Source organism: Aquarana catesbeiana, linkage group LG03 (assembly GCF_042186555.1).
Source record: "Aquarana catesbeiana isolate 2022-GZ linkage group LG03, ASM4218655v1, whole genome shotgun sequence".
Taxonomy (NCBI): Eukaryota; Metazoa; Chordata; class Amphibia; order Anura; family Ranidae; genus Aquarana; species Aquarana catesbeiana.
In genome coordinates, this window is record NC_133326.1 from 330,137,358 (window position 1) to 330,152,346 (window position 14,989).

At 40.8% G+C, this 14,989-nt stretch overlaps 1 protein-coding gene across 1 annotated transcript in view; it reads left to right on the forward strand.

The window, feature by feature from the left end:
• The window catches only part of FAM193B (family with sequence similarity 193 member B), a 128,861-nt gene that overhangs the window by 86,388 nt on the left and 27,484 nt on the right, over window positions 1-14,989 (forward strand). Inside the window, 5 exon segments of the mRNA XM_073620498.1 lie at window positions 1,355-1,537; window positions 5,860-6,238; window positions 10,270-10,346; window positions 10,349-10,464; window positions 11,665-11,892. Coding sequence (XP_073476599.1) covers window positions 1,355-1,537; window positions 5,860-6,238; window positions 10,270-10,346; window positions 10,349-10,464; window positions 11,665-11,892 — 983 coding nt within the window.

The window sequence follows — 14,989 nt, forward strand, 5'->3', positions numbered from 1 at the left end:
CACCTCCCAGCAGGATGATCCTAAACATACAGCTAGAGCTCCAATAGAATGGTTTAGATCAAAGCATATTCATGTGTTAGAATGGCCCAGTCAAAGTCCAGACCTAAATACAATTGAGAGTCTGTGGCAAGACTTGAAATTTGCTGTTCACAGTAGCTCTCCATTAAATCTGACAGAGCTTGAGCTATTTTGCAAAGAAGAATGGGCAAAAATGTCACTCTCTAGATGTGCAAAGCTGGTAGAGACATCCCCAAAAATACTTGCAGCTGTAATTGCAGCGAAAGGAGGTTCTACAAAGTCTTGTCTCAGGGGGGCTGAATACTAATGCACGCCACACTTTTCACATATTTATTTGTAAAAAATGTTAAAAACCGTTTATCATTTTCCTTCCACTTCACAATTATGTGCCACTTTGTGTTGGTCTATCACATAAAATCCCAATAAAATACATTTACGTTTTTGATTGTAACATGACAAAATGTGGGAAATTTCAAGGGGTGTGAATACTTTTTCAAGGCACTGTATCAATGGTCTAGAAATGCTGTTATGTGCTGATATGCTGAAGGCCACTAATGGCAATCAAGTCAGTGCAATTTAGTGGGCAGAAATTGCTCTTCATGCCAGTTTAAGGGCACCCTAAAGAGAAGTTTACTTGATGTTCTTATTAAGATGCCCAAGGGATCTTCAAAATGAACACTATTTGAATAGTAATACAGCAACAAGTGTATATTCAATTTATAGACCTCCATGTCAGAACTGGTTGTGGAGGAGTTCAAGAGCTACGTTATCATTTGTATAGATGGAGGTAGGACCAGAAGGAAGCAATAATAGGCTAGAAACAATAGGCTGGCACATGTGTGCTCAAGTAGTAAGGGACTTTTATTTGGTATATCGTTGTGCTAACAGATATTGAGACAAAAACTGGCTTGGTATAGAGGCATATGTGGAGCCTACAGACTATGTGAGTTTGCAGGAGAAGCTCAAATTTAGCTGAGGGTTAAAAGGTCCACATATTGGTGTAGCTTTGTGAAATGAAAGGTAAGGCTAAAAGCATTTATCACCGATTTGACCTCTTTGTCCCTAGTAAACAATAAAATAAATCACAGTGCAATGGGGACAGTGCTTGCTAGCATTGTTTGTTTTAATTCGGTTATAGGCAGCCATATCTGAGTTCATAATACAATGTTGCTGTTATCCTGATAGTGGTCCTTTCTCATTTTTATTTGACATTGGTGTTACAATAAACAAGATTACCACAGGACCTTACATAGGACAGCTTGCTTAGTTACAGATGTTGCTTAGACTTGATTTGTTCCTTTGCTTTTTTGGAGAGCATGTGCATTTTGTTCTATAGGAGAAAAAGGCAGCAGGCTTCCGGCATCACCGGAGCGTGGTAGCAAGACATCGAAGCTGTCTGGTTTAAAGGTCTGTCCATATAGTCCATCTGGAACCAGCACAGGAACACTCCCTACCTCACTTAACTTCTGTAAATCTCCAAAACAGTTCAAAAGCATGTGTCATAGGCCATCATCCCCAGGTTAGTGCAAACTTTTTAATTTTTGTTATCGGATGTTTGAGCTTAGCATGCCCCTTTTTGTAGTTGCATAGTAGGCTACCTGTTTGTACCTGCTTTATAACTGGATGTCTGTCTAGACAACTGCCTAAGTATAAGATACTTTTGTACGATTCAGTTTGTATCTGTCTTCTTGAACTTGGCCATCTTTTAAGCAGATCAAATTAGTGACTATTGTTTTTCATAACTGTTTTTATTGGCCAAATATTACTAAAGTGTTTAAAACGATCGCAATCCTGAGCATTAATACTGAGCTTCAGAAAAGATGCCAGAGACTATGCACGCGGCCGTCGGCTGCAATGTCTGCCGGCGACTCGCGATTGCTCCTCAGAAAGCCAGAAAGGGGATCTGTCAATGTAAACAGACAGATCCCTGTTCTGTCAGGGAAGTAGAGAGAGATCTGCTGTTCCTAGTGATCAGGAACAGCGATCTCTCTCTCTACTCCCTGTCGGTACACTCCCCCCACAGTTAGAAACACCTCCCTAGGGAACACTTAACCCCTTGATTGCCCCCTAGTGTTAACCCCTTCCTGCCAGTGACATTTCTATAGTAATCAGTGGCTATTTTTAGCACTGATTGCTGTAAAAATGTAAATGGTCCCAAAAAAGTGTCCAATCTGTCCCCCGCAATGTCGCAGTCCTGCTAAAAATCGCTTATCACCTCCATTACTAGTAAAAAAAAAATAAATAAATAAAAAAATGCCATAAATATATCCCCTATTTTGTAGACACTAACTTTTGCGCAAACCAATCCAATATACACTTATTGCGATTTTTTTTTTTTTTTTTAACAAAAATATGTAGAAGAATACATATTGGCTTAAACTGATGAAGAAATTATTTTTTTTTGGGATATTTATTATAGCAAAATGTAAAAAAAATGTTTTTTTTCAAAATTGTCACTTTCTTTGTTTATAGCGCAAAAAATAAAAACCGCAGAGGTGATCAAATACTACCAAAAGAAAGCTCTATTAGTGGGGGAAAAAAGGATGTCAATTTTGTGTGGGTACAGCGTCGGACAACCACACAATTGTCAGTTAAAACGACACAATGCTGTATTTTTTCTTCTTTCTTATATCATTGATTTTTATCCACCCTGCTTAAACCCTTTCTACCATCTGAGAATCAACATTAGTCAGAATGGCTGCTCATGACATCAGAGCCAATCGTGAAGCTTGGGAGACGTAAAGGAAAGGGCTAGACTTGACGTTTAAGGGAGATTAACATTTTCCTTCATTTGGCTATATATCTTGACATAACAATCCTGACATGCAGTTTTCACTGTACCTAAGCTTGTTTATTTGCTCAGTTTTAATCACGCAGGTTCCTCACAGATATGCTTTACACCAAGCCTGTCGCTCACAAGACTTTACTAAACTATTTGACCAGGAGGGCTTTAGGTGAAACCTGCACACCTTTTTAATGCAACTTCCATTGTGTAATTTCTATGATTTTGGTGACTTACCAAGAAGACTGGGCATTGCCATTTGGGCTTCTTAGTAGGTGGGGGTACAGACGTTTCTACATGTACCACGTTTGTGCCACTGCTCTCCTGAGTTTACTTTAGTAAGGTTTGCTAGTATTGTAACAGGTTAGCCATTAGTTGACTTGCATTAACCTGAAAAAAATCTTTTGTTATTTCTACAGCTTGAGTCTCCTGTAAAAAGGAAACTGCCGAAGGAAAATTAAAGCTGTAACATGCAGTGTAGCATACAGTTGTACTCATAACTTTATACCCTGGCAAAATTTATGATTTCTTTGCCATTTTTCAGAGAATATGAATGAGAATACAAAAACGTTTTTCACTCCTGGTTAGTGTTTGGCTGAAACCATTTATTATCAATCAACTGTGTTTTTACTCTTTTTAAATCAAAATGACAACAGAAACTACCCAAATGACCCTGATCAAAAGTTTACATATCCCAGTTCTTAATACCGTGTATTGCCCCCCTTTAACATCAATGACAGCTTGAAGTCTTTTGTGGTATTTGTGGATGAAGCTCTTTATCTTCTCAGATGGTAAAGCTGCCCATTCCTTTTGGCAAAAGCCTTCAGTTCCTGTAAATTCTTGTGCTGTCTTGCATGAACTGCACATTTGAGATCTCCCCAGAGTGGCTCAATGATATTCAGGTCAGGAGACTGAGATGGCCACTCCAGAACCTTCACTTTATTCTGCTGTCGCCAATGACTGGTCGACTTGACCTTGTGTTTTGGATCATTGTCATGTTGGAATGTCCAAGTACGTCCCATGCGCAGCTTCCTGGCTGATGAATACCAAATGTTCCTCCAGTATTTTTTGATATCATACTGCATTCATCTTGCCATCAATTTTGACCAAATTTCCTGTGCCTTTTTAGCTCACACATCCCCAAAACATCAGCGATCCACCTCCGTATTTCATAGTAGGAATGGTGTACCTTTCATCATAGGCCTTGTTCACTCCTCTCCAAATGTAGCACTTATGGTTGTGGCCAAAAAGCTCAATTTTGATATCACTCCAAATGACTTTGTGCCAGAAGGTTTGAGGCTTGTCTCTGTGCTTTTTGGCGTATTGTAAGCGGGATACTTTGGCATTTGTGTAGTAATGGCTTTCTTCTGGTGACTCGACCATCCAGCCCATCTTTCTTCAAGTGCCTCCTTATTTTGCATCTTGAAACAGCCACACCACATGTTTTCAGAGAGTCCTGTATTTCACCTGAAGTTATTTGTGGATTTTTCTTTGCATCCCCAACAATTTTCCTGGCAGTTGTGGCTGAAATTTGAGTTGCTCTATCTGCCTGTGGTTTGGTTTCAACAGAACCCCTAATTTTCCACTTCTTGATTAGAGTTTGAACACTGCTGATTGGCATTCTCAATTCCTTGGATATCTTTTTATATCCCTTTCCTGTTTTATACAGTTCAACTACCTTTTCCTGCAGGTCCTTTTTGACAATTATTTTGCTTTCCCATGACTCAAAATCCAGAAACGTCAGTGCAGCACTGGATGAAAGACGCAAGGGTCTGTTAGGAGTCCAGAAACGCATTGACCTTTTATACACACACACCAATTACAAGCAAATGGATCACAGGTGAGGATGGGTACCTTTTTAATTGTCATTCAAACCCCTTTGTGTCAACTTATGTGCATGTTATCAGGCCAAAATCACCAGGGTATGTAAACTTTTGATCAGGATCATTTCTGTTTATGATTATGATTTAAAAAGAGTAAACACAGTTGATTGATAATAAATGGCTTCAACCAAACACTAACCATGAGTGGAAAAAAGTTTGTGTTATCATTTATATTCTCTGAAAAATGGCCAAGAAATCATAAATTCTGCCAGGGTATGTAAACTTATGAGCACAACTTTTTTCAAATAATTTTTATTGTTGTGCTTTGAATACATGACCGATTTGGTGTCGGCATGCATCTTAAAAATATTTGCCTGCATAGTCCAGTACAGCCTTTTCTTAAATCAAACCAGTGTTAAAAAGAAAAAAATCCACTTGACCTCCCTAGTTTATAACATGTACCTGTGGTACCTTAACGCACCTTCTCCACTCACATGCTCTACTCAATTGTCAAACACTAGCTGTCTGCTCCACAAAGATTGCTAGACGAATACAGTCCATTTGACAGCACACAAGCCTGATTAAGCACTGGATTGTGATGGAAATGGGCAAGGCCATTTACTCCCCTTCCCCCACTGAAGATTGGTAAAGTGGACCGGAATGTGCCTACTGTATACTCAGAATTACTTACCTTTTTTTGGCTTTCAACACAGGCTTAAAAGTTATTTACTTAATCGCATACATCACATATCCAAAAAACAAAATATTTATTCCTCATTGAAGGATAACTTTATGGTCCCTACACGTTATTTTGTGTCCGGCCATTGAATAGCTGGTTTGCAACACAGTTACCACTTGAAATATAAAGCCATTTTAGTAGGTAGCGGTTTTCTGCTGTGCTAGTTCTGTGCAAAATAAGTAATCTATAAATGTTATCGTATAGGATTCAGGTGGCAATGAGACATTATAATCAGCCATGTTGGATTAAGGTAGGCTAAAATTGGTCATGGCATTGAAGTGGTGATATACATAGAACCGTCTTTTTATTTATTTATTTTAATAGTGCTGTTTTTACTACAATTTACTGGAGAGCTTTTTCTTTACTCTCAACCAATATCAATAATGTGCCTATAATGTTCAGAATTAAAGTTTTAACTTTTTGTCCCTAAGTAGTAATTGAAAGTTTCTGTTTTACCATGTTTAAGTTGTTAATAATAGTATGGTTGTACTTCACAGATTGTGTTCTTTTAGGGGAAGCCTATCATTCAGAGCACAGTCGTCATTCGGATCCTAGTGCTCCTCCGAACAGTCCAACTGGACTAGCATCTCAACCTCCAGTCTCTCCCCACAGTCCTCCACACCCATACCTCTCCTCGCCCAATACGGCAGCCCCTTTCTCAGCAACAAGCCTATCGTCTCACACTGCACCCTCTAAAGCCACTGTCTGCCCCACCACTGGAGCTCACAGAAGTCCTCATTTAACAGGGTCCAGCCCATCTCTCCTTAAAGTAAATCCACCTCCACCACCACTCTCTGCCTGTAGCCATCCTTGCAATGGGCACTGTAATGGCACAAATGCACTACAGCAAGGAAGCACACCTGGAACCACCACCAGGTAACTACTTTGAAAATGCTTTTGATTTAGCTTTGGTTTATTGTCATCTGCAAAACATTTATAAAATGTATTTTTATATATTTTTTAAGGAACAACTCAGTTATTAAAAGAGAAGTTTGTGGTTGCTGAAAAAAAAAAAAAAACATACAGTACATACTCTGTGTGATGCTGCAGCTGTCGCTGCCAGCTCTAAGACTGAAAGCTAAGAGATTACATGGTTGCTGACTGCTCAGTTCTGTGTCTTCTCAGAGCAGTAATTGTCAGTGACTGCTCTCTGCTGTGCTCTTCCAGTGCTCGCTGGAGAGGGGGCAAGTACAACAGGATTCAGCTCTCAGCCATGTGTTGAGAGCCGGAGTCAGCTGTCAATCAGGCAGCTGGGGGGATCCCGACAATATGTTTGGGATCCTTCCAGAGCCTGGAGCAGGTCTGTGACATCAACCGGCAGCGGGCTTTACCATAAGTGCACTCCTGTGACCCAGAAGAGAAGTATGACTAAAAAACTTTGGCCATACAAGTCTTTTAACAAAGCATGAATCCTTGATCTAACTGTCCGCTTAAGCTGTGATCATCTGCAGGTTGTTTTGGCTAAAGTGTTGGTTGACAGACCAAAGGTCTATAAAGGCATTTATAAATCTACCATTCACAGGAGATCAATTTTTCCCTGAAATGTTGGATGAGGACATCAAGGACCTCACTAGAGGAAAGAGTACATTCTTGCCTCAGCCCAGGAAGCCTTCCATTTTAGACCATGAGCAGTTTTTGTTGGCGAGAAAATTTAGACAAGGCAACTACATCCTTTAAGCCGTCTATCTCTGCTGTGGGTAACCATCTCTGGCAGTCCAAGTCCACCAAGTCTGCAGAGAAGCCCTCCTTCACTTATCTTTACCTGTTCAGGTGGGGGGGGGGGGCCAACTTCTAATGTTTGTGGACTATTGACTAACCCATGTGTTTTACAAATGGGTTTGCAGATTGGTAGCCTAGGGCTGCAAATTAGATTTTCTAAATCCCCCCCCTCTACATTTATATTTGTGCTGATTCAGCAACTTAGCACTGAAGTCAAAGTGTCAGAATGATAGCCGGGTACTAGCATTATTAAGTACAGTACTTTTTTGTTCTTCAGCTGGTTCCACTTGTTTGTTTTTTTTTTTTTTTTTATGGTATTCCAAAAACACCTTTGAGTCTAAGGCTGTATTGACAACTGAGCGTTCTGAATCGTGTGTGGAATCGCCACGATTTGAAATACTGGCAAATTGTGCGATCCTCGTCACTTCCAATGGCATCCCGATCACGGCACGGTTTAGCCACTATTGTGACAGGTGTCCCATAATTATGTTTGTGTGGTTTTACGGTGATTCGTCTGGCGATAATCGCGACAAAATCGTACCAGGATCAGAGTGCCATTGGAAGTGATGGTGATAGCACAGGCGTCCTACAATTTGCCACTATTTCGAATCGCGAGCAGTATCGTGGCAATTCTGCCCACAATTCGGATCGCTCAGATGTGAATGGAGCCTAAGGCTGGGTTCAAACTATTGCAAATTGGATGCGGATTTCCCCGCATCTGCTTCGCATAGCAGGAGATTGTGACCGGCTCTCTATGGAGCCGGTTCACAATTTTACAGTGCGGCTCCAGTGCAAATTGCACAGGAGTCCTGAGCCTCTTTTGGTCCCTTTTCAGGTCCTAATTCAAACAAAAATTCGGGCTGAAATCGGACCTGAAACTGTGAGTGCAGACGCACTGAACCCCTGCTTTGAGCTGCTTTCTAATCTAGTGTGAACCCAGCCTAACAATTAACTTCAGGTAGGGGTAGCTAGAGCACATCTTCTATTTGGATGTTTTAAACTGACCCAATAAAGTAACATGTATTCTTTCATTAATCTTAAAAAAATAAAGTAAGCACTTCTTATGCCCCAATTATTTTGCTTCAAAAATATACAAAGTACTTCCTTACACATCCAAAAAATTACACAAATACTCTCGGTTGGGGTTACAAAGTGGACTTATCTTTTCCAGCTGCCAAACTGAGCATTTGTTTCACCTCCAGCATTTAATGCTGTCATGTTCCTCTCAGAATTTGTGCCACCTCTACACCCCAGGCAGGGAGTGTTTGTGCAGCCTTCCCTACCTGCAATCTCTCCTTCTCTTGGGCCAAGACTGGCAAGATCCAGGGAAGCCCAGCTGTGGGGGGAATATCTTTATCTTGCTGTAGATGTTGAGACAATGACTAAGGTAGAAGATCCCAGGTCCAGCAGTATGAGTCACCCGTCCCCTTACCTAGTGCAGATTGGCCTGCCTGGGGTGTAGAGATGGCTGGGGAATTCAGGAGATATGTGGCAGCATTTATTGCTAGAAGTTTAACTGCGGCTCAGTTTGCAGAAGAACGTCAAGATGCTGATCCAACTTTGACAATGATGTGGCTAGGCTCGCTAGGTGAGTTTTTTAACGACGACTGGGACTAACTGTGTAACTTTTTCGATCTATGAGGTACTTTGTATCTTATTGTAGCAGAATTGTTGGGGGGATAAGGAGCGCTTATATCCTTTCTTGCGATTAATTGTTGCTTTTGTGTTCAAGATGCTTCTGAGTGGGGACAGTGTGAGAATAGCCTTGTAGTTATTTGATATTGCTAAAATACCCTTTTCTGTGCACCAGTTTGAAACAACCTTGACTTAACTCTACTGGAGACTCGTCTTTCTCACCAATCCACGGAGGCACTGTTTAAAGAGAATGGTATTGGCCACTAAGGCATTCTTAGAGGATGGTTGGAGCATGGTTCAGGCTTGGCTAAAGACCACGAGGACTAGCCACCAACAAACCTGAGCCCTTATCAGCAAGGTTTAAACAGGATAAGAAGAGCTCATAGTTTTTTACTATAAATTGTGTAGGTTGTTAAACACGCTTTTCTCTTTGTTTTTCTTTTTAACCACTTTAGCCCCGGAAGGATTTGCCCCCTTCCTGACCAGGCCATTTTTTGCGATACGGCACTGCGTCGCTTTAACTAACAATGGCCCGGTCATGTGAAAACGTACCCAAACAAAATTTCCCTTTTATTTTCCCCACAAATAGAGCTTTCTTTTGGTGGTATTCGATCACCTCTGCGCTTTTTTATTTTTTGCGCTATAAACAAAAAAAGAGCGACAATTTTGAAAAACACACAACATTTTGTACTTTTTGCTATAAGAAATATCCAAAAAAAACCCAAACAATTTCTTCATCAGTTTAGGCCGATATGTATTCTACATATTTTTGGTAAAAAAAATCACAATAAGCGTATTGATTGGTTTAAGCAAAAGTTATAGCGTCTACAAAATAGGAGATAGATATATGGCATTTTTATTATTATTATTATTTTTTTTTTTTTTACTAGTAATGGCGGCGATCTGTGATTATTATCAGGACTGCGACATTGCGGCGGACAGATCAGACACTTTTGACACTTTTTTGGAACCATTGATATTTATACAGCGATCAACGCTAAAAATAGCCACTGATTACTGTATAAATGTCACTGGCAGGAAAGGGGTTATAACACTAGGGGCGATCAAGGGGTTAACTGTGTTCCCTAGGTGTGTTCTAACGGGGGGGGGGGGGGGTGGGGGACCGATCGATGTTCCTATATACTAGGAACACACGATCTGTCTCTAATCCCCAGACAGGACGTGGATCTGTGCGTTTACACACACAGATCCACGTTCCTGCTCTGTCATGAGTGACCACGGGTCCCCGGCGGACATCACGGGCATGCGCGCCTACTAGATTGTCTTAAAGGAGCGACCTGAACCTATAGCGATTTGCGCAGCCATGCCAACCTGCCACAGTACACTTACTGAATAATAAAGATCCACAGAAAATGTGAAGAGCCTCCTTCTAATGTTTGAAATTAAAATAAAATATAATTGTCAGATATTGAGTGCTTTTCTCAATCTTACATTTTAGTGTAAACTAATCTTTGATAATCTCAAAGAAATGAAAACTTTAAGGAATAAAGAACAACATGTTTGCTTCACTGCAAATTTTCTGACTGTTTTAGGGATGCAACATGTCGAGGACACAAGTTTTCCAGTGTATCCGGCTGCTCCAACTTGCAACCCTGTGAGGCAGACGAGGGTCTGGGGAAGATGAAGACAGTAGTTCGGAGCGTAGTTCATGCACTTCTTCGTCTACCAACCAGCGAGATGGCAAGTTCTGCGACTGCTGCTACTGCGAGTTCTTTGGTCACAACACGGTAAGCTAATCTAGGGCCTGTTCCGCACTAGCTTCAGCTTGTATAAGAGCAGTGTGCACAGCAAGCTTTGACAAAGCATTTGCAGAGCTCTCAGCAAGCTTTAAATTAACTCATAGTGCAGCACCACTGAATATACTGTAACGAAACGTCCCACACTCCGCTTGAGTGCTTTCGTCATATACCGCTTCCTCCCAGTCTGCATATAGATATCAAATATTTCAAACCGCTGGACAACCTATAACTAGACAGTACTCGTTTTGGTTGGAGAACATGAACTGATTTATTTGAGATCTCACACAAATATATACATCAGGATGACAATACAAACTGTAACCAAAAACCTAATTAACATGATCTAATTAACTAATCATTTACCCAGACTAGCTGACTCAGGGATATGACCTTTCAGGTCAGCCTTGCCATCTCCTAACAACTCACAACCTACAATACACATAATTAGAAGCACATCCACCAATAGTTTGCTAGGAAACAAAGGTGTGTTAATGAGCACAATTAATAATGGGTGAAAGACCCTCCAGACTAGTAAACAGGAGACCCAGGGCTTTCCAGATCTCATTAATCAGCATTCCTTTCACGTACATCTGCTATGAGTTCAACACTGGCAGAGACCATCATGGCCTTTTGCATTACATAACAGAATATCTTCCTAAATGCTTATAGCTCCCTCAAATCCCATAGTCAGTAGGCAAGAGGCTAGCTTTAACTCCCCTCCAAAAGCCTCTGTCCCGGGTGAGTCTATCACATATACCACTTTAAACTCTTAGGTATTCTGTGCTCTTAATAAAAGTCCTTTGCATGAAAATCAAATCTAATCGAAAGTGTCACAAAACAAAGTCCATAAATATATATGGTCCACCGCAGTGTTCTAAAATCACCAATCCACTTATGACACCAAAAGTGCACACCACCTCCAGTTGATTGTATTTCTTACTTGGATTCTCAGCAAGCTTTGTTGAAGCTTTTAAAGTACCATTTAACTTCAGGTTGTAAATGTTGAACACACATCGCAATGGGAGTGTTGCTTACCACTTTAAACAAGCTGCTAGCAAGCTTCAACAGATAAAAAGTTCTGAAGCCTGCTAGTAGCTTGCTTAAAGTGGTAATCAACACTCCTATTAGGATGTAGGTTATATAGCATTTTTCCTTATTTCAGTTGAGAATTTCTTTGCATATTTTCAGCCACCTCCAGCTCCCACAAGTCGAAATTATCCAGAGATGCGTGAAAAACTTAGATCACGTTTGACCAAGAGGAAAGAAGAGGTCCCACAGAAGCGGCACCCTTCAGAAGAGCAAGCAGTGGACCACCGTGATGTTGATGAACTTTTAGACTTCATAAACAATAGTGAACCCAAGGCAACCAGCAGCAATAAAGCTGCAAAGCGAGCACGCCACAAATTAAAGAAGAAGGTGAGTGTGCCCTTGCTCAAACAATACAAACACCCCACACCCCAAAGGCTTGTTTACAAGACATTTTAATTTTTGTCCCATGAAAAAGGAGAAAACTGTTTATTATGAAAGAAAAGGTTTCCAACCAGTAAAATTGCATCTGTAATTTTTTATTTTGCAGCTAAAAAAATCCAAATGGTTGCTATGGACAGCAGATACATTTTTATTCCTCTGGTTTTATAGATTTACTGTGACCCCCTCCCACGCCACCATGTAATGTTGCTTGGGGTCCAGTGGCCAAACACTGAGCATGGTCACGGTCATGTATTTTTTGGGAGGAGACATTGCCATATACATAAGAATAAAGGTAAAGTAAAGTAAACTATGAATTAAAGAGAAAAGCTAATTTGCTACTGCCTCCACATATACCAACCACCAAAAAGGTAGATGGGCAAGATAAAAAACAAAAATGGGGTAGGTGGAATTGATGCTGCTAGTGTGAATGATGCTTACATGTGGCAAATGAAAATTAATATACAAAAAAACACCACAAACAAAGCATAATACACTACCTTAACCTCCCTGGCGGTTTTCATGAGTGTGGCTCGGGGTTGAATTTCAGTACCATTAGCGGTAACACCGAGCCACACTTGGGATTGCCTTGCAGGATCCTGGTGCAGTGTGCTTACCTTGTCCCCAGGATTCTGTGATGTCCCCCCTGCTGTGTCTGCGGGCTGTGTCCTCTTCCCGATGCCTCTGTGTGCCGGGCTCCGTTCCCTGCGAGCGTCAAAAAATTGAAAATTCATAACACATACAGTACACTGTAATCTTACAGTTTACATTACTGTATGAAATCGTTTCACAACCCTTTTGTCCCTAATGGTTTGTCCAATGCCCTGCATGCAGATTTAAATCATATATACAGTGGAGCAAAAAAGTATTTTTCTGCAAGTGTTCTAATTTATTATCACTGTTTTCTAGCTGGTCTAAAACCACTTTTGACGTAAAGGGACACTTTTTAGTTGCTATGGACAATCTTAAGTTTCCAGGCAGAAAGAACAGTACAGTGGGGCAAAAAAGTATTTAGTCTGCCACCAATTGTGCAAGTTCTCCCACTTAAAAAGATGAGCGACGCCTGTAATTCTCAACTATGAGAGACAAAATGTGGAAACAAATCCAGACAATCACATTGTCTGATTTTTGAAAGAATTTATTTGAAAATAAGTATTTGGTCACCTACAAACAAGCAAGATTTCTGGCTCTCACAGACCTGTATCTTCTTCTTTAAGAGGCTCCTCTGTCCTCCACTCATTACCTGTATTAATGGCACCTGTTTGAACTTGTTATCAGTATAAAAGACACCTGTCCACAACCTCAAACAGTCACACTCCAAACTCCACTATGGTGAAGACCAAAGAGTTGTCGAAGGACACCAGAAACAAAATTGTAGACCTGCACCAGGCTGGGAAGACTGAATCTGCAATAGGCAAGCAGCTTGGTGTGAAGAAATCAACTGTGGGAGCAATAATTAGAAAATAGAAGGCATACAAGACCACTGATAATCTCCCTCGATCTTGGGCTTCATGCAAGATCTCACCCCGTGGGGTCAAAATGATCACAAGAACGGTGAGCAAAAATCCCAGAACCACACAGGGGGACCTAGTGAAGGACCTGCAGAGATCTGGGACCAATGTAACAAAGGCTACCATCAGTAACACACTACGCCACCAGGGACTCAGATCCTGCAGTGCCAGACGTGTCCCCCTGCTTAAGCCAGTACATGTCCGGGCCCATCTGAAGTTTGCTAGAGAGCATTTGGATGATCCAGAAGAGGATTGGAAGAATGTCATATGGTCAGATGAAACCAAAGTAGAACTGTTTGGTAAAAACACAACTCGTCGTGTTTGGAGGAGAGAGAATGCTGAGTTGCAACCAAAGAACACCATACCTACTGTGAAGCATGGGGGTGGCAACATCATGCTTTGGGGCTGTTTCTCTGCAAAGGGAACAGGACGACTGATCTGTGTACATGAAAGAATGAATGGGGCCATGCATCTTGAGATTTTGAGTGCAAACCGACTCCCATCAGCAAGGGCATTGAAGATGAAACGTGGCTGTGTCTTTCAGCATGACAATGATCCCAAACAAACCGCCCGGGCAACGAAGGAATGGCTTCGCAAGAAGCAGTTCAAGGTCCTGGAGTGGCCTAGCCAGTCTCCAGATCTCAACCCCATAGAAAACCTTTGGAGGGAGTTGAAAGTCCGTGTTGCCCAGTGACAGCCCCAAAACACTGCTCTAGAGGAGATCTGCATGGAGGAATGGGCCAACATACCAGCAACAGTGGGTGACAACCTTGTGAAGACTTACAGAAAACGTTTGACCTCTGTCATTGCCAACAAAGGATATATAACAAAGTATTGAGATGAACTTTTAATATTGACAAAATACTTATTTTCCACCATAATTTGCAAATAAATTTTCAAAAATCAATGTGATTGTCTGGATTTGTTTCCACATTTTGTCTCTCGTAGTTGAGTTATACCTATGATGACAATTACAGGCCTCTCATCTTTTTAAGTGGGAGAACTTGCACAATTGGTGGCTGACTAAATACTTTTTTGCCCCACTGTATTGTTCTTTCTGCCTGGAAACTTAAGATTGTCCATAGCAACTAAAAAGTGTCCCTTTACGTCAAAAGTGGTTTTAGACCAGCTAGAAGACAGTGATAATAAATTAGAACACTTGCAGAATTGAGCGATAGTGAATCATGGAGAAATTCCTATTATTATTTATAATTATTTATTGTTATTTATTATGTTATAATTTTATGATTTTGTGTTTCAAACTTTATCATACCCGGAATATCTACTAGATTCTTGTTTGGACAGTTTTAGGTGTGTTATTCCTAAGAATTACAGGCCTACAATATAGAACGCCAAATTTCTATGCAAAACAATTGTACCGCTTTGAGACTCAAAAATCTGACATAATCATACCGCCAGGGAGGTTAAAAAACGACACCACCTTGATGCGAAAATGGGAAGTGCAAAATGCATATGAAACCTGCACCATAAAACAAAGTGCCAGTGTGCAATGTCCAATATATTCAAAGTATAAG